The sequence below is a fragment of the Lissotriton vulgaris genome, chromosome 5, assembly GCF_964263255.1.
Source record: "Lissotriton vulgaris chromosome 5, aLisVul1.2, whole genome shotgun sequence".
In the NCBI taxonomy this organism is placed as follows: Eukaryota; Metazoa; Chordata; class Amphibia; order Caudata; family Salamandridae; genus Lissotriton; species Lissotriton vulgaris.
In genome coordinates this window covers 1,925,557,113-1,925,583,921 of record NC_141693.1, presented here as the reverse complement: position 1 = coordinate 1,925,583,921, position 26,809 = coordinate 1,925,557,113, and the positions used below count along the sequence as shown (strand labels likewise).

Here is a 26,809-nt window from a genome sequence, read left to right as displayed (position 1 = left end):
CCTCAGAGATCAGGTACACAGATGAGGTGGAGCAACTAGGTCAAGCTTCCTTCCCATACCAAACGCTATAAGGTGAGCATCAGCGGTGCAAGCCTCACTGCCTCAGAGATCAGGTACACAGATGAGGCAGAGCAGCTGTAGGTCAAGCTTCCTTCCCACACCAAACAGGTACAAGGAGAGCATCAGCGGGGCAAGCCTCACTGCCTCAGAGATCAGGTATACAGATGAGGCAGAGCAGCTGTAGGTCAAGCTTCCTTCCCACACCAAACAGGTACAAGGAGAGCATCAGCGGGGCAAGCCTCACTGCCTCAGAGATCAGGTACACAGATGAGGCAGAGCAGCTGCAGGTCAAGCTTCCTTCCCACACCAAACAGGTACAAGGTGAGCATCAGCGGGCCAAGCCTCACTGCCTCAGAGATCAGGTACACAGATGAGGCAGAGCATCATTGAGGCAAGCCTCTCTGCCTCATATGGATCTGGTAAAAGAGATGAAGCAGAGATCTGCAGGACAAACTGCCTTCCCACACCAAGCAGATACACTATGGCTGTAGTAGTTAAAACCTCCCTCCTCCACAGAGCCAGTACACAGCTTTAGGGGCAACTGTGTCGGCCTCCCTGCCTCATAGAACAGGTACAGCGTGGCAGAAGCAAATTAAGCGTCCCTCTCTCAGAAGGCAACCACAGTGCATACCTGCAAACTTGAAGAACAACCTCACTGTGTGAGGAGGGGGAGGGACTTGAAAGGGCGGGGCCTCGTGCCGAGAAGTACCCATGAGGCACTTTTGAAACCCACCCCGCCCGCAAGCCCCCCTCCTCCCCATAAAAACTAAAAAGCTTACTGGGGCTGGTGCTGATGCCCTGGAGTGTTTTCACACCCCTCGATGGAGGTCGGCAGTTCAAAGCCTTGGAAAACAAGCTGGGCAACCACTATTTACAGTTTACACTATTTACTATTGCCACTGTGTGATACAGGCTCCTCACAGGGAGACCGTGTGATAGCAGCCGATATGGTGTGTCACACGGTGGCACAGTGTGAGTGGGCAGGTATGCCAGTGTAAGGTTCCCTCCCGTCAGGGCAGGACTGGGAACCGAAACCAGCCCTGGCAAATAGTGCCCACACCTCCATTCACTCCCGCCCGCTTGTACATATACACGATTCCTCCCAAATGAAACTCTGGAGACATATTTATGGGAAAGAACTGCTGCAGGTTTATTTCATACAACACACGTATGACGTTTTATGGTGGGTCATCTTACGGGCGATCCAAAGCAGGCAGCCCCTCGCTGTCCTGCATGCCTTAGGAGCCATCTTGCACGGCGAGTCGATGCTCTGACGGTGCAGCACATTATCATCTTCGTTATACTCCCGCCCCCCCCTGTCAGGGCAGAGCGGTGTGGCACACCCCCGGTCGGCTCAGGCCCTCCGACCGCCCGAAGGACTAACGGGGCGCCGTCACGGTTTCCCGGAACCTCCTTCGGCTCCTGGTCCTTGGCTCAGGCACCCTTACTGTGCCAGGCAGAGGTACCCTTACTGTACCCTTCTGCCGCAGAGGTACCCTTACTGTACCCGTCTGCTTCCAGATCGCCCTGTAACTCCGCCTGCAACACAAAGAAGAACATTATAACACTCTATTACTTCGCGCCGCCGCTCAAGCTGCTGGGTCAGGGTTCAGGGTGGGAACAGCACTTGAGCCGCGGGTGGACAGGGATGGCGAGAAGCCGAGCCTTGTCCACCGCGGTATAAATAGGGGGTTCGCCCCTCCCACAGGTAAGCCCTCCCCTGGCCGGTGACTGGTGGACGCGGGGAGGGGCGCCCCATTGGTGTCGGCTGGAGCTTGCCGGGTGGGACTAAAGCGCTGCCCTGCCCATGCTCCCCTGCGGGTCACGCGGTCAGCGGCAGAGCTTGGCTGGCACCCAGGGGCTAGGGGGTGCTAGTGGAAAGCTTTCTGTTTCTTTTGTTGCAGGGGCTGATATTGCATCTATGCTGCAAAACCGGCCCCCAGTAACAAAAACGCCCCCCCAGGGGTCTAAAGCTTGACCCCACCCTGATGGGCCACTGGGGAAACGCCCAGTCCCCGCTACAGCCAATCCCAGTGGGGGACAGATGCAAGGTGGCAGCAGCGTGAATGAAAACAGGAACCAATGTCATGTCATTTACAGGTGTTTCAAACAGATGCAGCATGACAGTCCTGCAAATGTCTGAGTGCTGGGATACATATGAGTGCAGGACACAGCCATTTACTGGTCAAGTACTGAAAATCAGTGCCTAAAGCAGGTGATAAGAGAGGTATGGCATAGGTCTGTGGATGCCCTAGTGCCTGATAATAGCGATAATAGAAAAGGCACTGTGCCTGCAGTGTGGCTTCCATAGCACTGGAACAGTGATGCGTGCTGTGTGCACATCTAATTGTGCATCGTTACATCATCGTGTATATAAGTGCACAGTGCAGATAAGAATAGAGGTCTATTCACAGAAGTATGGCCGCGTCCATGGGGAGGCAGAGAGGCAGGGGCAGTATTACATTTACAAGCCAGCTCTGTCTCTGATGATGCCTCAGTTAGCAGGACTGGGCCTACATACCCCTCTCACAAGTCAATGTGCTTCAGATATGGCATGTAGAAGTTACTGCTGATCTGTTTCTGGGATGCAAGCACATGCCAATGGAACATGGGAACCTTACATCTGAAGGACTGAAGCCCTTACAATACCGATGCAAGGCCCATCACTGGGTGAAGGACCAAAGAGAGTGAGAGACTGCTGCCATTTCAGGATACAATTAAAATGCCTTTCTGTAGCCCTTATTCATAGCCTCCTTTGTGCTTGTCTATGCATGTCCTCCCTTTTCCTTTCTTTTTCCCATCATCTTCTCCCTCGTTCTCGCCCTCCCTTATTCGCCTACTGGGGCTGGTGGGTCAGTGCACTAATATATCCAGTTCAGAGATCTTTATTCTTCCTCATCGTCACAGGTTTGAACACCAGCGGGTCCATTCGCCATTTCATGCTGCTGAGGTTGATAAAATGAGTACCATTCAGTTAGATAACTTTAAACATCTGGGTGCATGATAATACACCCTTGTTAATTCCCATAGAAGCCCATGTTCTGATGTTAACATGGGATTCTATGGGAATTAACAAGGGCGTATTATCAAACCCATTATCGCCGTTTTATCGGCAGTTTTCTGATGATAAAACAGTGATACTTTTAACACCAGTCCTTGATAATATGCCCCCAGTATTTTAGCACGGAAACACCCTTCATGGCTAATTTTGCAAACACACTTTATGCCGTGTTTACCTCCCACTTTCTGAACTTAATGTCTCTTTTTAACCTCTTCTTTTGCTTTAGGTTCCCTCTCAGTGACCCTCCTTTCTCCTACTCTACTTGTATCAACTCTCTCATTTTACCTCTCTCTCCCTCACCTATCTCCTATTTCTATCTGTCTCCCCATATCCTACAAGAGTTTTTGTCAACCATGGTGAAGTCAAATGTTTCTCTGCCACCTCTTCTCTCTATGGTGTACAATTTACAGCTTGTAGGAGGAATACGACGTGCCTTGGTGTAGGAGCCTTGATATCTTCTACTCCACTTTACTCCACTCTATGCCACTCCACTCTACACCACTCTACTAGACGTCATTCTACGCCACTCTACTCTACTCTACGCCACTCCACTCTACGCCACTCCACTCTACGCCACTCTACGCCACTCTACATTATGACACTCTATTCCATTCGACTCTACGCCACTCCACTGATGACACTCTATTCCATTCCACTCTACGCATCTACGACACTCTGCTCCACTCTACGACACTCCATTCTACAACATTTCACTATGCAACCTTCCACACTATGACACTCCAGTACTGTACCCTATTCCATGATACTCAGCTCGATTCCACTCTACTCCATTCCACTCTACTTCATTCTATGCCATGCCACTCTACACCATTTCACTCTATGTTGCTCAGCTCCACAACACTGTATGCCACTCTATAACACTAGGCCATTCCACTCTACTCCACTCTACGCCACTCCACGACATTCTGCACCACTCCACTCTACAACACCCCACACTATGACATTGTATGCCACTCCACTCTACTACACTCCAACCCACTTTACTCCACTCAAAGACACTCTACGCTACGCAACTTCACTCTATGACAGCTTACTCCACTCCACGCTACGCCACTCCACTCCACTCTACTCCACTTATCTTCACTCCACAGCACTCAACAACACTGTATTCCACTCTACAAAACTTTACTCCATGTTACGCTATGCCAGTCCATGGCACTCCACTCTACGCCTCTCCACTCTACGTCACTCCACTCTATAACACTTTTCTCCACTGTACTACACTCTATGCCATTCCACACCACTCTATGCCAATTAATTCTAGGCCACTCTACTCGACTCCACACCACTCTACTCCACTCCACAACACTCTACTCAACTCTACAACACTCTACTCCATTCTAAGTCTCTTCACTCTACGACACTCTACTCTACTTCTCTCAAAGACACTCCACGCTATGCAACTTCACTCTATGACACTTTACTCCACTCCACGCTATGCCACTCCACTCCACTCTACTCCACTTATCTTCACTCCACAGCACTCAACAACACTTTATTCCACTCTACAAAACTTTACTCCATGTTACGCTATGCCAGTCTATGGCACTCCACTCTACTCCTCTTCACTCTACGTCACTCCACTCTACAACACTTTTCTCCACTGTACTACACTCTATGCCATTCTACACCACTCTATGCCAATTAATTCTAGGCCACTCTACTCGACTCCACACCACTCTACTCCACTCCACAACACTCTACTCAACTCTACAACACTCTACTCCATTCTAAGTCTCTTCACTCTACGACACTCTACTCTACTTCACTCAAAGACACTACACGCTATGTAACTTCATCTATGACACTTTACTCCACTCCACGCTATGCCACTCCACTCCACTCATCTTCACCCCACAGCACTCAACAACACTTTATTCTACTCTACAAAACTTTACTCCATGTTACGCTATGCCAGTCCATGGCACTCCACTCTACGCCTCTCCACTCTACGTCACTCCACTCTATAACACTTTTCTCCACTGTACTACACTCTATGCCATTCTACACCACTCTATGCCAATTAATTCTAGGCCACTCTACTCAACTCCACACCACTCTACTCCACTCCACAACACTCTACTCAACTCTACAACACTCTACTCCATTCTAAGTCTCTTCACTCTACGACACTCTACTCTACTTCACTCAAAGACACTCCACGCTATGCAACTTCACTCTATGACACTTTACTCCACTCCACGCTATGCCACTCCACTCCACTCTACTCCACTTATCTTCACTCCACAGCACTCAACAACACTTTATTCCACTCTACAAAACTTTACTCCATGTTACGCTATGCCAGTCCATGGCACTCCACTCTACGCCTCTCCACTCTACGTCACTCCACTCTATAACACTTTTCTCCACTGTACTACACTCTATGCCATTCTACACCACTCTATGCCAATTAATTCTAGGCCACTCTACTCGACTCCACACCACTCTACTCCACTCCACAACACTCTACTCAACTCTATAACACTCTACTCCATTCTAAGTATCGTTAACTCTACGACACTCTACTCTACTCCACTCAAAGACACTCCACGCTATACAACTTCACTCTATGACACTTTACTCCACTCCATGCTATGCCACTCCACTCCACTCTACTCCATTTATCTTCACTCCACAGCACTCCACAGCACTCAACAACACATTATTCCACTCTACAATACCTTACTCCATGTTACACTACGCCAGTCTATGGCACTCCACTCTACGCCTCTCCACTCTACGTCACTCCACTCTATAACAATGTACTCCACTGTACTCTATGCCACTCGACATCACTCTATGCCATTTAATTCTAGGCCACTCTACTTCTCTCCACAGCACTCTACCCCACCCCACAACACTACTCAACTCTACAACACTCTACTCCATTCTAAGTCTCGTTAACTCTACGACACTCTACTCTACTCCACTCAAAGACACTCCACGCTATACAACTTCACTCTATGACACTTTACTCCACTCCATGCTATGCCACTCCACTCCACTCTACTCCATTTATCTTCACTCAACAGCACTCCACAGCACTCAACAACACATTATTCCACTCTACAAAACTTTACTCCATGTTACGCTATGCCAGTCTATGGCACTCCACTCTACTCCTCTTCACTCTACGTCACTCCACTCTATAACACTTTTCTCCACTGTACTACACTCTATGCCATTCTACACCACTCTATGCCAATTAATTCTAGGCCACTCTACTCGACTCCACACCACTCTACTCCACTCCACAACACTCTACTCAACTCTACAACACTCTACTCCATTCTAAGTCTCTTCACTCTACGACACTCTACTCTACTTCACTCAAAGACACTCCACGCTATGCAACTTCACTCTATGACACTTCACTCCACGCTATGCCACTCCACTCCACTCTACTCCACTTATCTTCACTCCACAGCACTCAACAACACTTTATTCCACTCTACAAAACTTTACTCCATGTTACGCTATGCCAGTCTATGGCACTCCACTCTACTCCTCTTCACTCTACGTCACTCCACTCTATAACACTTTTCTCCACTGTACTACACTCTATGCCATTCTACACCACTCTATGCCAATTAATTCTAGTCCACTCTACTCGACTCCACACCACTCTACTCCACTCCACAACACTCTACTCAACTCTACAACACTCTACTCCATTCTAAGTCTTGTTAACTCTACGACACTCTACTCTACTCCACTCAAAGACACTCCACGCTATACAACTTCACTCTATGACACTTTACTCCACTCCGCGCTATGCCACTCCACTCCACTCTACTCCATTTATCTTCACTCCACAGCACTCCACAGCACTCAACAACACATTATTTCACTCTACAATACTTTACTCCATGTTACACTACCCCAGTCTATGGCACTCCACTCTACTCCTCTTCACTCTACGTCACTCCACTCTATAACAATGTTCTCCACTGTACTCTATGCCACTCGACATCACTCTATGCCATTTAATTCTAGGCCACTCTACTTCTCTCCACAGCACTCTACCCCACCCCACAACACTACTCAACTCTACAACACTCTACTCCATTCTAAGTCTTGTTAACTCTACGACACTCTACTCTACTCCACTCAAAGACACTCCACGCTATACAACTTCACTCTATGACACTTTACTCCACTCCGCGCTATGCCACTCCACTCCACTCTACTCCATTTATCTTCACTCCACAGCACTCCACAGCACTCAACAACACATTATTTCACTCTACAATACTTTACTCCATGTTACACTACCCCAGTCTATGGCACTCCACTCTACTCTTCTCCACTCTACGTCACTCCACTCTATAACAATGTTCTCCACTGTACTCTATGCCACTCGACATCACTCTATGCCATTTAATTCTAGGCCACTCTACTTCTCTCCACAGCACTCTACTCCACTCCACAACACTACTCAACTCTACAACACTCTACTTCATTCTAAGTCTCTTCACTCTATGACACTCTACTCCACTCTATGCTACTCCACTCTATGGCAGTCTACTCGACTCTATCCTTCTTTCTCTCTTGCGTTTCTTTCTTTATTTCTTTCTTTCCTTCTGTTTGCGTTTACATCCTTCTTTCTTTCTTGCATTCCTTCTTTCTTTCCTTCTTTCTTGTCATCCTTTTTTTGCTTCTTTATTTCTTGCCTTCTTTCTTTCTTGCTTTCTTTCTAACTTGCCTGTAGTCTTTCCTTCTTTTTTCTTCTTTCTTTCCTTTTTTCTGGCCTTCCTACTTTCTTTCCTCCCTTTCTCTTACTCAGTGCTTTTGTGACCCTTTCTTTCTCCAGACCAAGCAGTCTTAACATAGAATGCCTACCTGTATGAATGACGTGACTCTTCCACCTTGTAGTCCTTATTGTCTTAAATGACATTTGCTATACATTGATTCACACACTTGTATGACTCATTGTCTCTGTATAATATGCTGGTGATGTAAAGTGCTAGGATACGCTATGTTGGGATGAGTAGTGCAATACAATAAATGAATGTGAGAAGGGGCTGAGGAGAGATGTGTGGCACCATTGGAGGGTGGTAGGGAGAGAATCTGAGAAGAAGGGGGTCAGTGTTGGGGCATGCAGACGGGTTCACACCAACAAAGATTGTCGCACCAGGCACCACCAACACTTTTGTACCTGTCCAGTGGTTGGGCCACCACAATCGTGACTCATTCGCTTGTTCATTTTCTGTTTCTCCCATCGCCTTCCGCCACAGGTGCCGACCCCTGCGAACACAACGGCAGCTGTGAGAACACCCAGGGCTCCTTCCTCTGCCGTTGCGAGAAGGGCTTCTCTGGAGCGCGCTGTGAGGTGGACTTCAATGAGTGCGAGTCCCAGCCCTGTGCCAACGGGGCCTCCTGCCTGGACCTCCTAGGGCACTTCCAGTGCCTGTGTGTGCCAGGTGAGCTGAGGGGAGGGACCACAAGCTGAACCCACCTGCAGTATTGGATGACGAGGAGGTGCCTGGCATTTTCCATGCTTTGATCTTCACGCCTTGCCATGTCGTCTTCCCATCCTCTTCTCGGGAAGGAGCAATATGGGTAGCATTGGGAAATTCTGATTTTTGTAGGAAGGGCTAAACTTAGAAGAGAATCCCCTAGTGGAAATCCATCATGGAGATGGAAATTTCCCTTGATGAATTGTCCTCAGCTTTAGAAGTTCCTTAAAAAAATCTGAGAATTGGAAGATGAAATTCCTACATGTTTATTCTTTAGATTTGGCAATTCCTCTAGATATTGTGATTATTTCTATCACCGCCCAACGCCAAGCCAGGCCTAGGTGCCAGGGTGACTGTTACATGTATACATTCAGCTGATGCACAACTGCCTCTGAGACCTGATAGCAGGCATTTCTCTGACACAGTGGAAGAGGGTATTTCGTGGCAGGCATAAGTGGAAAGTGAAAATACTAGCTAATCAGTGGATGGCCTGTTGTAAAACTCTACATATAGGGAGTACCACCCTGCACTACCAGTGCGTCAAAAAAAGTGATGCACCGGCGGGTAAACCTTAAACTACAAGAAAACGAAGCCTACAGAGCAGAGTTCCGGATAGTGTGAACTACCACTCCCGAGTGTATAAGTAAAATGTTGTCCCTTGGCAATGGACTTATCCTAAGCCAGCTCAGATCATGGACGTCATTTAGGGGTAAACCTAGGTCGAAGCTGCGACCTCCTGGCTTGCCCAGTGTGACCCTTGGCACTGCCTTTGTGACCCCTGGCCTCAGAGGTGGCAAAATCAGTGCCAGGAATAGTGACAGCTCGTCCTTTCAGACATGAGTTGGGGCTCCACTCGCTTTGTTTTCCTTTTTTTTGTATTACACTAATAGTGAATAATATTACATTACTTACTATTAGTGTAATAAAACATGGAGCACAATTAGGTGCTTCTAACTAGTAGGGTCTAGGGGGGGGGGGGGGGGGTGGTGCCTCAGAGACCTGGAAAGGGTGCACAGAAAAATGAAAGGCGAGGGAATACGTACTCACACTGGAACAATCCTAACTCAAAAAAGGTATCCTCTCTACGAAAGTAAATGATCAAGGGAAAAGAGGAAAGAACATGTACTTCAACCATATTCAGAGTTGGGAAGAGGAAAACCTCTTTTTTTAACATACAACCCTCACCCACTCTAGTAGTGTCATGCTTCATCATCGGGTTCACCCTGACTCCTGAAGGTCAGGGCGGGCTCAATCGTATTCCAGGGAGCATTTTGAAGACAATTGTCTGTTTGTTTTCCATTTAAATAAAAAGCCCTAACTCAACCCAGGTATCCCTTTATTAGCGGGGTGAGCGGGGAGATTAAAAACTATGAGAAGGGGCAACAAGGATATTGTGGTCCTATGACCCTAATATAAATGCGCCACAGGTGCCTTTCTTTCATGTGATTCACAGTGGGATATCTGTAAACAAATCTACCATGATGAGCTGCAAAGGAATGCAGACTTCATCGCTGGCTCCTCTAGTGCATAGGGTGCCAGAACCAGTCTCCGACTCAAGAGAGTGGAGGTTTAGACAACGCTAGAACCTAGTCAAGAACCCCTATGATGAGTCCCTGTTTATAGCCTCCCTGAAAGCTAAATCGCTTATTTTGCAGTGCTGGAAATCAGAGACAGTACCAACACTGCAAGCATGGAAAGTAAAATTATTAAGAACTCAGGGAAGGGGAAGAAAATATGCACTGAGAGCAGGAGCTCTTAGGAAATATGGTACATTTTGGAGCGTCTTCGAATCCTAGACTGAATATGGTGGATAGCGATTTTAACCACTTCCTCGATTATTAGTCTGCTCGATCAATACGTCTCTTGCACTATGCACATTGCACTTTATGAGTAAATTTTTAAACTGTCTAAATTTGAATATGTTTTATTTGAATGAAGCCAGTATAAGTTGTTTCTGATTCTTGGTTTTTGATATGCACTCTATTTTGTACTGTATTTACTCTGCTGCTAATATGTCATGTATGGTTTATCCTGTGTTTATGAACTCTCAATAAAAAATTAAAAAAAAAAAGAACCAGGAAGGATCATCATGTGGCCCCACCATGCCTCAGCCACATCCTTCTAGAGCTCAACACACTCTGAATCCAAAAAAGTGGTTATTGTAGCAGTATCTTTCAAAGATCAGTAAATTCACTGAATATGAGACACCTTTTTCAGATGCTGGGGGCACAGTAGGAATTAAGACTTAGCAAATTACTTTCGAGAATTTTTCCCTGGTAAAGGGGATATAGCAGTCTCTCAGCATAGAATGTATGTGAGAAAGGGATGAGTCTAAGAGAGCCCTCACCTTCACTACAGTACATTGGTTGATGCAGGAGGGGAAGGGGTCATAATAGCCCACAGTGTGCAACCTTAGGTAATAACCAGTTGTAACGCTTCAGATCCAGCCAGAGAGGATTATTTATTATCCGTGAGGCACGCCACTCGTTTGCTATCAGTTGGCTACATACATGCAAATAGTTCTGGTGAGGGCTGCAAGATGGCGTGGTAGGACAGAGTTGGCGATTTCTTGACTTTCAACTTATGAGTGGGCAGTTGTGGGCAGACTCAAATACCTTCACAGACCATGATGCTGTAATCAAGGGAGAATAAAGGCTGCCAGTGAAACCAGGAGGCCCTCCTGTGGCCCGGCCATACCTTTGAGGCACGAATCTCACCCTGCCTGACCATTTTCCAGCCTGCTATATTTTGAGGTCTCTAAGTTTTACTGTTGAAATCAAATCTGTGGATCCAGTCTTGTGGAGCGAGTCTCCGTGATTCGAGCTCTTCGCCTGCCTCTCTGGATGCAGGTCCTGCTCCTTTCATTGGGTCCAGCCCTCTGGAAACATTTACAGGCTTGAATCCAACACTACCAGGAAAGGAATGAGGGCTAGATGTATGACTTGTTTTTGCACGCGCAAACGGGTTTGCGACCCTGCATGCAAAAATCTACAGGGCCATGTACAAACCCTACAAACCCTATTTAGCGAGTCACAATTTATTTGCGACTCACAACTAGAAAGGGGTGTTCGAAGGGCGTCCCTTCCAAATTGCGACTCGCTACGCAATTGCGGTTGCAAAACACTCACAATTTACAGCCCTCTTCAAGAGGGTGGTAATGCACTCACAAATGGGAAGGGGTCCCCAGGGGACCACTTGCCCTTTCCAAATGCAGGGGGAAATAGTTTTTAGGAGCAGGCAGGGGAACAATACCTGCCCTTAAAAGAAGAAACAAAAACGTTTCATTTTTTTATTTTTTAATGCAGCCCGTTTTCCTTTAAGGAAAACTGACAGTATTTTTAAAAAAACTGCTTTATTTAGAAGCAGTCCTAGACATGGAGGTCTGGTGAGCCCAGCAGGCCACAATGCCTGGAAGGGCCAGCCTTTCTCAATGAGATCGCAAATTGCGAGTGCCTCATGAATATTGATGAGGCATGCAATTTGCGACCCCATTGAGAATCGCTAACAGTGTATATGTCATTTCGCGAGTCGCAAAATTTAGCGCAATTTGCGACTTGCAAAATGACATGGTTGACCATCTGTCCCTGAAAGCTAGTACAGATTATCATGGAAGATTAGTTTGCAAATGCCATAGACTTAATGAGATGAAAGAAAAGCACTGATGGTGCAATTTAAAAGTCTACAAACAGGAAAGTGCTTAATGCCATTACTAGTTGATGAACAGACACCTAATAAAATAAACGATGACACCTCTGTTTGCCTGTCCTAGCACAATGTCTGCCTCTGCTGCTTTCCTCCATGTCTACCTGAGGATCACTTGTGGGTTATTGACGTTACCTGTTTAGGACCCTAAGAAACTTCTTTAGCATACAACTCCCTATTGCCCTATTCCCCTTTTCATTGCTATAATCTTTCACCCTAAGGCTATGTCTAATCTTAGCAGGCAGAGAACTCCTTGGCATAAGAATCTGAAACAACTTTACTATGCGAACGAGGTTGCTCTGCCCAGGTAAGCGCACCTCTGGACTGGATCACCGACCTCCAGGGATGAAAGCTCTTTATGTAACTTGTCTTAGTTTTGAATGTCATTCTTCTTCCTACCAACCTGCTCTATATTTACTTTGCTCTTTTTCCCTGCTGCAGGATATGAAGGTGTTTTTTGCGAAATCGAGACGGATGAGTGCCTCACCAGCCCCTGCCAAAATGGAGGGGTCTGCACCGATCGCCCAAACGGGGTTGACTGTGAGTGTCAAGCAGGTAAGATGTCAGGCTAGATGGATGAACAGGGCTAAGAGTATAATCAGAGGCAGAAAGATATCTGGGCGGAAAGAGGAAGAATGGGCAACAGGGGAGAGATGGGAACATCTAACAAAAGCTGAAGAAACTGTAGAAAGTGAGTAAAAAGATGATAGGACGATTTGAGTGAGGCTACAGTGCCAATAAGGCACGTAAAAGTCTGTTAATGTTGATATATCAGCTGCATAGATGCTCTAAAGCCAGAAGACGTGAGCCTGTCTCAGTCAATCAATGAGGGTTGGTAAAGCGCAGCTACTCACCGGCGAGGGTCTCAAGGCGCTCGGGTGTAGGGGGTGGCTTCTTTGAGTCCATGGGTCATCCGAAGAGCCAGGTCTTGAGGTCCTTCCTGAACTGCAGCAGTGTAGGGACTTGCCGGAGGTGGAGGTTTTTCCAGGTCTTGGCTGTGAGGCAGGAGAAGGACTTTCCTCCTATTCTGGTCTTGTAGATGCGTGGGATGGTGGCCTGTAAGAGTCAAGGCTTGAGGGATTGGAGGTATTTGCCATCTCAGGACATCCACCTCAGAAGAGTAAGACAAGGTGTTCAGGAAACCGTAAGTGCCACTGTTAGGCTTGAGAGACCTGTGAAGGTATCTAGGCTGTTGAGCAGGTTAGTAGGTCAAGCGAAATTGGTTGTGAGTCAACGGAAAGAGAGGTAGGGTTACTTTACTTGCTAGGTCTTTAGCTTCTTGTTGAAGTCTAGTAGTGAAAAAGAGCGCCTGATGTGTAGGGGAGATAGTTCCAGGTCTTGGTGGAGATGTATGAAAAAGAGCGACCTCCAGCTCTGCTTCTGTGGATGCGTGGAATATGAGGGAGAGAGAGAGACAAAGATCACAGTTGTCTGGTGGGTTGGTAGAAGTGTTGGCGGTGGTTGCGGTAGGCAGGTCCAGTGTTGTGGAGGGCCTTGAATGCGTGGGTGAGCAGTTTGAAATAGTAGCATTTCTGAATGGGGACCCAATGGAGCTCTCTGAGGTGAGGCGAGATGTGAGTGCAGCAAAAGAGTCTACGGGCAGCGTTCAAAATGGTCTGGAGTCTCCGTGTGAAGTGGGTTGGAATTCCAGCAGAGAGTGTGTTGCCGTAATCTAGCCTGCTCCTGATGAGGGCTTGAGTGATGGTGCGTCTTATTGTTTGGGGTAGTAACTTGAAAATCTTGCATAGCATTTATAAGATGAGGAAGCTAGAGGAAGTGACAGCGTTTTCCCGAGGTGCCATGGTGAGTTTGTTGTCCAGGATAAATCCTAGGTTTCTGGCTTGTTCCGATGGGATTGACGTGGGTCCTAATTCCGTACAATACGAATATGGGCTACAATCAGACTTGCTTGCTTTCATGTAAAGTTGTTTTGTAATTGTAAAACTGCTTTGGCCCATCAATGAATAAGAGGCAGTGTAAGGGGGTCTGATGAGAGAGTAAAGCAGGGGTATGTGCAGGAGGAGAGTAGGCTTAGACTAGATGAAATCCTTGTAGGAGACGAGCGGATGACTCCATTCTTACCTGGATGGTCACACACCAAGGGGCATATTACCAAGGCAGGCGAAATGAAATTATCGCCGCTTTTGCGACCGTTTGGGGCCCGCTTTGCATGTCAGCGATATTTATCGCTAATGACATGCAAAGTGGGCGTACCCAACCTGTTAGCGACTGAAAGCAGTCGCTAACATCGCTATCGCCTATTATCAACGCAGGCGTAGTGCTAAAAAAATGTGCGCAAAGTGCGAATATCGCTGAAAACTAACGCCTGCTCAGACCACTTCTTAACCAGTAGATCCAATGGGAGTTGGATATTCAGGTTAAGACCCTATTGGCGTTAATGTCTGCCGATATCGCCGGATATTTTATCGCATTGGAGATAAACGTTGCTAATAGCATGTTATCGCTGCGATGAACTCCAGCGATGCGCGGCGATAAAAAAAAATTCGATAAGCTTATTTAGCGATAAATATCGCTAGTTGTTGATAATATGCCCCTTCGTCTTTGAACTCCTTTGGTTTATGACACTTGCTGTTTCTTCCTGTCAGGATTCAATGGCTCCCTGTGTGAGAATAACATTGATGAGTGCGCCAGCACCCCCTGCCTGAACGGAGGGCGGTGCATGGACGGGGTGGGCACATTCACCTGCGACTGTTCGGAAGGTAAGTCATGAAACTGTCCTTCTGTTTCCTTAACTAACTACACCTGCCCTGTATCCACCCGGTATCCTTCCTACGTCCACCCAGCGTCCTTCTTGCGTCCACCCTGTGTCTCCCATTTGTTATAATATAATCTTGTTTTCTTTTCGTCATCATGCATGTGTAAAGCAACACATGTATCACAGAGGTTTATTCATGGGTGACCTAAACTGGAAACCTGATTGGAAATTTCGATTTAAAACTGCGGTTTAATTAGTGAGTGATTTGAAGCCATTTAGGGCCTTGTTTAGACCCTGGCCGTCTGCACTCCATTCCAAGGTGATCTACAACCCAACGTATTTAGAGTTCTCCGCCAGGCAGACCGAGGGTCTGATTTAGACTTTGGCAGATGGGATATTTTGTTGCAAACGTACAAGATATCCCGTCTGTCGCATTGCAAATGCATTATATCCTATGTCACTGGTATTACGGCGATGGCATACCCGTCTCGTTTGTGACGCAGTAATCCACCTGTCAACCTTTAGAGCAGTCACTGCCACAGTGGCTCCAAGGAAGAGCCTCCAGCTTTGCTGTACGGGGGCTATTTTCAATGCTCCTGCGTAGTATAGTGATTCGTTTTTCAACTAAAAACTCCTAAAGCAAGAGCTTATTTTTGAAAACCAGAAATTTAAAATCTCTGGCGCACTGGGAGATGTATCCCACTGAGTAGGCGTCATTCGTGTGTTTTCTTTTTTTGGTGACCACCAGGCTTTCCCTGGCAGTCCTGAGCAGGACAAAGGCACACCAGAATGCCTTCCCTTGATAGGACAGATGGTTTGATGTGATTAGAGATGGCCTAATGTCCATGATCCTGTTGGTCTAAGGTTTCCGCTGGTGGAGCGAGAGGAGGCTCGGGCAGCAGGAGCACAACGGTTTGCCCGACTCTCAATAAATCTGGCAAACCAAGAGTTTGGCCGGACAGGCACCCTGCCATGTTTGTGATGGAGCACCCTGTCCACTGAATTCTAAGAAAGGCCCTTGCCGTCCTCTGTTTATGGTCCCCTGTCACACTTATCCTTAGGGCAGACATCCAAAACATTGCCAGTTGTTTTGCAGGATTGTCCAGCTCCTAGCTTAGATCTTACAGTACAATAATCCGAAGGGGATGCTGGAAATAAGCTTTACATCTGCCCAGGTCAGCCAGAGTTGATGGCTTAAGGTTGCAGACTGTCTTGAGAAGCTTGAAGTAGGAGGGACCTTCTCTTTAGCTTCACGAGAGAAGCGTGGCCCTCGGTTGCTGGTTTGCTCTTTCAGACGTTTCTTTCAGTGATTCGAGTTGGGCAGGCAGAAAGTAGCGCTATTTCTTATTTTATTTAAGAACTGTGCTTCTTTTTCCTTTTCTTTCAAGCCGCAATCTTGATAAGCGACGTGGACCAATGTCTCTTTTACAATTGATGGTATCTGCATTACAATGCCCATTTAAAAGGAATCAAGTTAATAGAGGCTTTTGGTGTAGTCACTTTGTTTAACCAGTGTGCCTGCTAAGTTCATGCTTTGTTTACTATTAATGGCTAGATTGGGGTTGGTTTTGAATCACTCACATACGTCTCCAAAATAGCCTGTGACTACAAGGAAACTTGTATTGAGTTCTCAAAAATCCTAGCAGGTTGTGACTATGTTTGTCGTCGGAAGTTCTGCATTGCTAGAATCCAGCCCATGGCAGCTCTACTTTGCAGAAGGGTACATGTAACTGCTTTTACATCTGTATTGTCTCTGCAAGAGATGGACATTATGACAGCTATTTGTAGATTTAAAATATGTTTTGTTCTAACTGGATTTGTTTTATTTTCTGCTGGTGGTTCTTTATTTAATTTAATTTAATTTAATTGTGGGTTTATATAGCGTGTTTTGGTTGTCTTTGTATAGAAATTTGCTTTTTTCTGACTATTCTGTAAATTAGGGTTCCTGCTATTTTTTCCTTGCCATGCATTTTGTTAATCTATCTCCCATCTTCTCACCCCTTCTCTACATACCCCTCCTTTCCCTGCCCGCCCTTTCCATCACTGCCTACATTCCATCCTCTGCCCATCCTTTTGCATCATGTTATATTTTGAGGTACCAAAGCACTGAGCAGAATATCCACATTTCTCTGTGATAGGCCTTTTTAGATACCTGGGAAATAAAGAAGAGTTAGCATTATACCAGAGTTCAATTTACAGTCTAGCTCATTTGGCTACACAGGGAGACCCCAAAATTCAATAAATCCGATTAAATGTAAGCTTAGTATAAATTGAAAGCCAAACTGATGCATACAAGTCTCAAGAATATAATGTAAAAATACAGAAACACTACTGGAAGTCCAAATCGTCTATCAAAGTTTAGTCTCAAAAGTATAAAACATGCAAGCATTCAGTAATAGCAATGGAGACAATAAGGAACAAAATCTGGTGATCAGTATATGATTTTCAGTCCTCTTACCTATACATAAGTAAATCTAAATGTCCTAATCTAAGCCTGAACTAAGTATTATTAATTTGGGAAATCCTAATTCGATCCAGTAAAGCAGGAAGGTACCAGCATTACAGAGACTTCTGTAGAAGTCTAAAAAATCAGGAGTATTGCATCGCATAAAGCCCCACAGCAGACATGTAGCAAAAAGGTCTGTACCCCTCGAAGTGTAAAAGGAATCTAACTATAGCTAAAGTGTGACTTCCAATTAATCTTCCACAGGCATTCGAGAATCCCAAATCTATTGCCCCTGCACTTTTCCACCTTCTCACACTAAAACTTGGCAACCTTATTTGATACCCCCATCTCATGGTCTGAACATTAGGACGTCCTTGGATTCCTCCTGTCTCAAGATATAACACAAATAGGTGTCTTCACTTTGGGACATATGTACAAGCCCCTATCGCCACAGGAACATCACTTTTTTTGAAGTTCCTGTTGCGATACGGGCTTCGCTTTATTTGCAAGGCAGCGTTAAGCCAGTTGATGTGGCTTAACGCTGCCTTCTAAATAAGGCACTCTTTCACACTATACTTAGCATGAAAGGGGAGGAGAGTGGGTGTTGTGGTGGGCGTTCCACTGCAACACCCATTGACTTTGACGCTGCCCCATATTTACAATTGTGGCATAAATATGGGGCAGTGATGAAATTAAGATCAAACAAAACCTGGTCTTAACATGGCGCAAAGAGGAGAAACGCTTTATTTCTCCTCGTTGTTGCTGTTTCTATGTGTGCTGCAATCTGCACATAGCACATAAACAATCGTTTTAAAAATGACGAGTTGCTACTTCAAGGGGTGCTGCACAAAGCAGCACACTTAGAAGTTACAAATCGCCATTTAAGATTGTTTATGTGCAGGAAGGGGCACCTTTCTGCACATATACAGTCATTCCCACAATGCAAACACCCATACAATATGGTGCAAGGGTGCCTGCTTATGCAGCTGTAATTAGCACCAACACAGGTGGAAACGCAGGTTTGCACCAGTATTGTTGTAAATACAGTGCAGTCCTGAGTTTCCAAAGTGGAGGAGCACGGTGTTAAGCCAAAAAGGCTAACACCGCGTTTTAACACTTCCCTTTTAAATATACCCCTTTCTTTGTTAATGCCTCTCGCCCTTGCCAGGTGTTCTCCTTCGAGCCTCACTATCTCTCATACACAATGTGCCTTTGACTAACTATGGGTTCACATGAACGCAACTGCATAGAAGAAGAAAACATTGCAAGCCGAGCAAACTTTCACATTGAAGGTTAAACAGTAGGTTCCACATGATTAAGGCCTTTCGTCAAGCTAACACAGCAAAGCACTTCAATAAACATTCAAATGCATGGTTATGGATACATATACAGTTATAAAATAAATGCAGGGTACTATTCAAATTAATACATGAGCATATAAGAGTTAACAACATTTCTCAAACTATGCAAATGCAGATATATATGAAAACTGAAATTTGGTACCACTATAAGGTACATATTAGTATACACAAATATCTGGATTATACAGCAAATGCACCTTCAGTATATCGGTTAAGTGCACCACTTTACGTTTATTGATATTAAAGCACACAAATATATGGTACTGCATGCACGTATATATGGCATAGTCAAGACGAGAAAGGGTGGAGCCAAACTTACCCAGCTCCACAGGCTGTGGATCCAGTCGTGTGGAGCAAGTCTCCGTGAATCGAGCTCTTCACCAGGGGGAAGAGGCTCAGCAAGCCGGTGCTACTGCCTTATACCTCTCTGGATGCAGGTCCTGCTCATTATTGAGTCCAGCCCTCTGGGAACATTTACAGACTTGAATCGAACACCACCAGTCATAGACTGAACCCCAGTACAGATTACAATGGAAGATTAATTTGCAAACACCATTGACTTAATGAGATGAAAGAAAAGCATGGTCAGTGCAATTTAAAAGTCTACAAATTCCCAAACTCTAACTGGAAAGTACTAAATGCCATTACTTGTTGATTAACAGATCATTAGTAAAATAAGCAATGTCCCCTCTGTTTGCCTGTCCTACCTCAATGTCCGCTTCTTCTGCTTTGCTCCATGTCTACCTGCGGATCACTTGGGGGCTATTGAAGCGACCTGTTCAGGACCCAAAGAAAGTTCTTCTACATATAACTCCTGATTACCGCCTTCCCCTCTTCATAGCTAAAATCCTTTAGCCTAAGGCTATGTTTAATCTTAGCAGACAGAGAACTCACTGGCACAAGATCCTAGATCAACTTTACTATGTGAACGTGGTTGCTCAGTGCAGGTAAGCATGCCTCCCGAATGGATCACCGGCCTCCAGGGATGAAAGCCTTTTATTTTACTTGTCTTCGTTTTGATTGTCTTTGTTCTTCCTACCAACCTGCTCTATAATGACTTTGCTCTTTCTACTTCTTCTTCCCTGCTGCAGGATTTGAAGGTGTTGTTTGTGAGATCGAGACCGACGAGTGCCTCGCCAGCCCATGCCAAAATGGAGGGGTCTGCACCGATCGCCCAAATGGGGTTGACTGTGAGTGTCAACCAGGTAAGTCCGGGTGGATGGATGAGAAGGTCAAAGAGCACAATCGGAGGCAGAAAGAGACCTGGGTGGAAAGAGGATGAATGGGCAACAGGGAAGAGATGAGAAAATCTAACGAAACGAGACAAAACTGTAGAAAGTGAGTGTTAGGATGTTGGGACAACACATCTAGTGAAACTCGAGTGTCAACTAAGCATGGGCGGAAAATCCGTTTCGCTCGCGGATTTTGCGGATTTTCGGTAAATTCGCAATCCGCGAGATTCGCGAATCTCCCGCAAAATCCGCAAATCTGCGAGCAGCGGATTTTATGGCTTGCTCGCACTGTTCGCGTGAGTTCGCGGCTTCCCAGTACAACTTCGCGCCCCGCGAATAAGCGCTAAATTGCAGAAATACGATCTTAGCAAAACTGAAACTACTTACCAGGTTCAAAAGTTCAGGATCATCATTAGTAGCCATTTCCTGTAGTGCTTCCTGAGGGGCCCCTCCAGAGTTCAGTTGCCAGTTGCAACTATTATGTGACCCTGCTCTGAACCTCAGAATAGTTACACATATGCCACAAAGGTCCTGAATTACAGCTAAGGGAGACAAACAGGAGCCAGGCTGGAAGTTCAAATCCATTAATCAGCCCCTAATTCATTATTGTCAGTTGGGGCAGGGCAGGTGTTGTAACTAATTTTGCAACAATGAAAGCACTTAGCAAGTGCAAAAGATCACTAATCAGGAAGCACTAAGGAAGCAGGTGCCAGCTAAAAAAATATTCTGTGACACATTAATCAGCCCCAAATTAATTCAGGTCACTTGAGGCAGGGAAGGTGTGCTTTGCTTTGCCACAATAATGTAAAACTGGACAACCAGAGGGTGCTGTGATGAAACAGAGGGTGGCATGGGTGGGCCAGAGGGTGGCATGAGTAGTCAGAGAGTGGCAGTGGTGACAGAGAGTGGCAGTGATGAAGAAGAGTGTCCCAAACAGGCCGGACACGTAGAAACAACAAGTTCGCAAAACTTGCAACCCGACAGGTAAGTTCGCGTTTTGCGAAATTGTACAAAACCCTCGCGAACTGGCAGAAACACGCGCGAACACAAAAAAAAAAAAAAATCCGCAAATTTGCGAGAATTCGCGGATTTTGCGAATTGCGAGTTCGCAAATCCGCAAAATTCGCGAACGCGAGATTCGCAAAATTCGCCCATGCTTAGTGTCAACAAGGCACATATATGTCTGTTCACATTGATATATCAGCTGCGTAGATGCTCTAAAGCCATAGGATGCGGACCTGTCTATAAGAGTCAAGGCTCTTGGTGCTACCTGCCATCTCAGGAAGTCCACCCCAGAAGAGTAACACAAGGTGTTAAGGAAACAATAAGTACCACTATTAGGCTTGAGGGGGCCAGCCGATAAACCGTTCGGGTGGTGGAGGCACCGTTGCTTGAACACAGTGTTCACATGACCTCTAAATTTTCTTAAATATATTTTTATTGCAGAGTTATAAACCACCGGATACAATTAAGCAGCCAGTACACTTGTGAGATCCCCCCGTCCAATAAGAATTCCCAGTCGTACACAGCCATTCAGCCCGCATCCCGGAGGCCGGGCGGCATATTATATCGCTCAAGAGGAACACATCACAGTGCACGTCCCATAAGGACCCTGGTTGAAAGATCGTTTTGCGTATCTGCTTTTACCCCCCCACCCACAACAACATTCCCGTCAGCCATCCCAGTGATAGTCAGTGATGTCGCCCTTGTCGGGACCTGCCCTAGGCGCCATGGGTCGTCGCACCTGGCCACACTACCCAGCCATTCTACCCTCCACATAGTAACCACCGTCCCAGTAGATCCAAGGCCCTAACAGGTGACCATCTAATGGCTTCCGGCCCTCCCCAAACACCCAACAACCAACCCCCCCAAAGCCCCCCCCCCCTGGCAACTGCTAAGGTGTGTGCCTCGTCCTGTCGAATTGGATGGGTCCACTACAGTGCGTGATGCTATACTTCTGTGTTCGCCCCGCGGTGTCCAGCGGCTTAGGTCTCGCCATCCTCATCCTCTACCAAAGAATCACGCATAGCCTGTACCACTAACTCCCATGCACGCGCCGCATCCAGTGCCTTCTCATTCCCCAACTTTACAGCTTGCTTCATCCGGAGCACACTCTCGCAGTCAGACCACCGCAGCAGCTCATTCTTCCATCTACGCAGTGAGGGTCCCCCCCTGGACTTCCAATGCCACGATATTTCCCTCTGTGCCAATATCAGGCCCAGGTCTATGAATTTGCTTGTCACCCTGGTGTGCTTACTATGCGGGAACCAGAGCAATAGGCACGCCGCCATGTCGAATTCCACCTCCCTGTCAGTCACTTCATTCAGAAGTTCCCCTACCTCCGCCCAATAGGTCCCCAGTTGTGGGCACCCCCAAAACAAGTGGTCCATGTCCGCTCCCTGGGACGAACACCGCGGGCAACAGGCATCCGGCACCTGAAAGTACCGCTGTAGTTTCTCAGGAGTTAAATAGGCCCTATGGAGCACATAGAAATGCACCTGCTGAAAACGCGCGTTTCTAGTGCCCTTCCACGTGCGTCGCAGGACGTGACCCCATGCCGTATCCGGTATGGGCCGGCCGATGCTCACCTCCCATTTAGCCTTGAGCCCTTGGAGTGGTTCCAACCCCTCGTTCAGCATCCTATTATGGAGGCACGTCACAGCTTTGAACGTGCCAGCCGCCATCACCACATATTGGCACGCCATAGTCGTCGTGGGTTCCAGGAGCCCCTCTTTCCAATGCTTTTGTATGGCAGCAACTACTGCCGCGTGTAGGAGAAAGCCCCCAGCGGGCAGCCCGAACTGGTCCCGGAGCACTTCGAACGGCGCCAAAGCCCCATCTATGTACAAGTCGCCCACCACCTGCAGTCCCGCCTCCTCCCAATCCAGCAACGGGGACCAATCTCCTCCGTGCGGCAATGCCGTCAACATCCCGATCGGTATCTCCGGGGCATAAGGCCGCGATGCCCTCGCTCTCCGAAGGCTCCGTTGCCAGCACAGCCGGAGCATCCGCTCTTCCATGGTGAGGGCCCGTAACTCGAGCCGCTGCTGCATAATGATGTAGGACAGCACGTGGCGTTGCATTCCCCGATCCCGGTCCTCCTCCGGGCCCCGGAACACCCTGGCTACGTTCTGTGTAAGGACCTGCAACTGCGCTGCAAGATAATACAGCTCAAGGTCGGGCACAGCCATGCCCCCTTCCAGCTTGGGGCGAAGTAGCGTGCTCAGGGCTACTCTACGGCGGCCATGCCCCCAAAGAAAGCCAATTATCATTGACCGCAGTTCTCTAAACACCCCCTGGGGAATCCAGACAGGCAGCGTTCGGAAATAATAGAGGAAGCGGGGGAGCGCCACCATTTTCAACAGTGCTATCCTGCCCAGGACTGACAGCGGGAGGGTCGACCAGAAAGACAAGCTGCCCCGCAGCGCCCGGACACAGCGGCCGATGTTGCCCTCCAATAGGTCCGCAGCCGCGTGGTAAATGCGGACACCCAAATAGGTGATGCAAGAGGGTTCCCATACTACACCCAAATCGCTGCTAGGGGCTGGCGATCCCGCTCGCAGCGGAAACACACAAGTCTTCGCCCAATTGACCTTAAGGCCCGACAGCCGGCCGAACTCAGACAGCAGGTCCATCGCTCCAACCAATGCCCCCGAGGTGTCAGCTAGGTACAGGAGCAAGTCATCCGCGTATAGCGATATATAATGCCACTGCCCGTCACTAACTATCCCCGCGTATCGGTCACCTGACCTCGCTTGGACCGCCAAGGGTTCCATCGCCAGGGCAAACAATAGGGGGGAGAGAGAACATCCCTGTCGTGTTCCCCTGCCCACTGGATACGCCGCAGACACCAGGCCACCCAATCGTACTCTCGCCGTCGCCGAGGTATATAAGACCCTCGTCCACCTCCGAAACCCCTCGCCCATGCCAAACCTCTCTAGCACTCCATCCAGGAAAGGCCATTCCAAGCTATCAAAGGCCTTCTCGATGTCCACGGACAGAACCGCCGGTGCTCCCTCCCTGTCCAAGATGGCGTCCATTATTCCCACCAGGCGGCGGATATTCAGCGCCGTGCTCCTCGTGGGTATAAACCCGGCCTGATCCCTGTGTACCAGACCCGTCATGTGCGGGGCCAGCCTGGTGGCCAGGATTCGGCTCAGGATCTTATAATCCACCGTCAGCATGGACAGCGGGCGATAAGACCTCACATCCGCGGCATCCCGGCCAGGTTTGAGGAGCGGTACAATCAAGGCCTCCCGCATGGACCCAGGCAATGCCCCCGTCTCGAAGGCTTCCGTGTACACCACCAGCAGCCTGGGCGCCAAGCTGTCCACATATTGTTGATAGAATTCAATTGGCAGTCCGTCCACCCCGGGCGTCTTGTTGCGGGCCATATGTTTGATGGCCACCCGTATTTCCGTGAGCGTGATCGGGCTACCCAGCTCCCTCACATCTTCCTCATCCAGGACCGGGAGCTGCCTCTCCCCCAGGTATTCCGCGATGTCCTGAACCCCCACTCCCAGCTGACTCCTGTACAGTTCCTCATAATACCCCCTAAATCGTTCCAATACCGCTGCCTGGGAGTACACCATCTCTCCCTGCGCATTATTAATGCCGAGAATCGGGCAGCCCCTAAGTTCCGGGTTAGCTAATCTGGCCAAGAGGGTACCCACCTTGTCCCTTTCTGCGTGTGCCCTGATGATGTACTGCCTATAGTCATAGCACCTCAAACGTTCCGTCTCGGTGGCAACCACTTCCTTCGCCTCCAACAACTAGGCCTGTAGACCTGGCCTAGCTGGCCTGCGGCGCTCCAAGTCCCTCAAAGTTTCTTCCGCTTTCATTAGGTCATTCAGCACAGTCGCACGAGCATTCGAGAACCTACCCAAACACACCCCTCTCACCACCACTTTCATCGCATCCCATTCAATAGACCTACTCGCAGCCGTGCCCTCATTCACTCCGAAATAACTATCTATGCCTTGCCGAACCGCATCGCTGAACACAGAGTCCTCTAGCGTCTCCGGCCGAAGCCGCCATGTTGGTATCACTGAGCGCTCTCTCTGCCACTGAATGTGCACTAATAGGGGGTTATGATCGGATATAGTCCTAGCCAGGTACTCCGCATGGGTAATCAATGGGGCCAGGGATACCCCGCAAAGCACCGAATCGATCCTGACATGTAGATCATGGAGAGCGGAATAAAAGGAATAATCCCTGGCTCCCCTGTGCCGCTCCCTCCAGACATCCAGCAACCCCCATCGTTCCTGCCAGTCCTTCCTGTGCGCGGCCAGCCTGCGCACCGGAGAGTCCACTAGGGGGGGATGGGACCTATCCAGAGCAACATCCGTAATTGAGTTGAAGTCCCCCCCTAACACTATCGGACCCGCCAGGAAAGAGGCCAAGGACCCCGAGAGACTATCAAAGTATCGGCCCTGGTCAGTGTTCGGTGCATAGACACAGCAGAAAACCACATCCCGTCCATATAACCTCCCCTCCACCACCACATACCTGCCATCCGGATCTACTACTTGATTCAGCACCTGAAAGGGTATCCCCGCCCTCACCCAGATCAACACCCCCCTGGCATACGCTGAGTAAGTGGTGCCAAACACCTGGCCTCGCCATCTTTTCTGCAAGGCAGCGCACTCTTTTTTGGTGAGATGAGTCTCCTGGAGCATAGCAATCTGAACCCCCCTGCGTACCAGATATGCATGTACTTTGTGACGTTTCACCATGGTCCGCAGCCCCCGGACATTCCACGTTAGGCATTTCAAGTTAGGTAATGTCCCCATTTCAACTTCGTACAGTCCGAATCAAAAAACAAAGGTCCATGGCCCCCCCATTGCAGTTGCCCCCCCCCCCCGAACATTCCCAAAACTGAAACACTTCCCAAACCCCACTCCCCAGGACAGAGCACACAAACCCAGTGGCCGCCCCCATCCAAACCTTGAACCAACTTCTCACACTCTTACCCTGTGGTCTCCACCACAGTCGACCTTAAGGGCCCAAGGGGGGTGAGTCGCCGCCGACCCCAGCTAGCGGAGCCCGCACCCCGCACCTTCATCCCCTCTAACGCACACAGCTCCCCCTCCCGGCAACCCGCCCTCCATCAACAGGATATCACCCTACCATGAAGTCCCGATCTAGTCCCAGTTCTATCTCAGCCGCAGAAAATACCATCCGATGTCTGTGGGGTCACTATCGGCCCCTTCGAACTTTCCGCCTCTGAAAGTTCCTCTCCTGTTCTGCTGCCTTCCCCTCCCGAGTCCGTTTCTGCCCGTTCACTGTTCTGTTGCGACCCTGTAATGGCCGCCGTCGCTGCGAGCGCATCCCTCTTCTCCGCCGCCATTTGAGCCTCCCGCTTCTCCCGCTGGCGCCTGTTGCGGGATCTGATGCGTTGTGACTGCCTCACCCGGGGCTGCTTGGGTTGGTCTCGCCTACTTTGGTGTGATTTGTCCGTCCCCGCTCTATATGACTCGAGCCATTGCCAAACTTCGTCCGGAGTCTGGAAGAAGTGCGTAGTACCGTCCATAATGATCCGCAACTTGGCTGGGTAGAGCAAGGAGTACTGGATGCCTTCCTCCCTGAGCTCCTTCTTCACAGCAAGGAACGATGCCCTGTTCTTCTGGACCGCTTGAGTGTAATCCGGGAAGATCGTTACCTTACTGTTCTCCACCCCATACGGGCCCGACATCCTGGCCCGCTGGATGAGAAGATCCCGGTCCTTGTAGTGGAGGAGCCGCACCAC

The 26,809-nt window shown here is 48.2% G+C and overlaps 1 protein-coding gene across 1 annotated transcript in view; it reads left to right on the top strand.

The window, feature by feature from the left end:
- Positions 1-26,809, top strand: part of NOTCH4 (notch receptor 4) — a 366,092-nt gene that overhangs the window by 158,300 nt on the left and 180,983 nt on the right. Inside the window, exons 8-11 of the mRNA XM_086924525.1 lie at positions 8,383-8,568; positions 12,748-12,861; positions 14,913-15,026; positions 19,921-20,034. Of these exons, the coding sequence (XP_086780651.1) occupies positions 8,383-8,568; positions 12,748-12,861; positions 14,913-15,026; positions 19,921-20,034 (528 nt within the window). The remainder of the gene's footprint in view (positions 1-8,382; positions 8,569-12,747; positions 12,862-14,912; positions 15,027-19,920; positions 20,035-26,809) is intronic.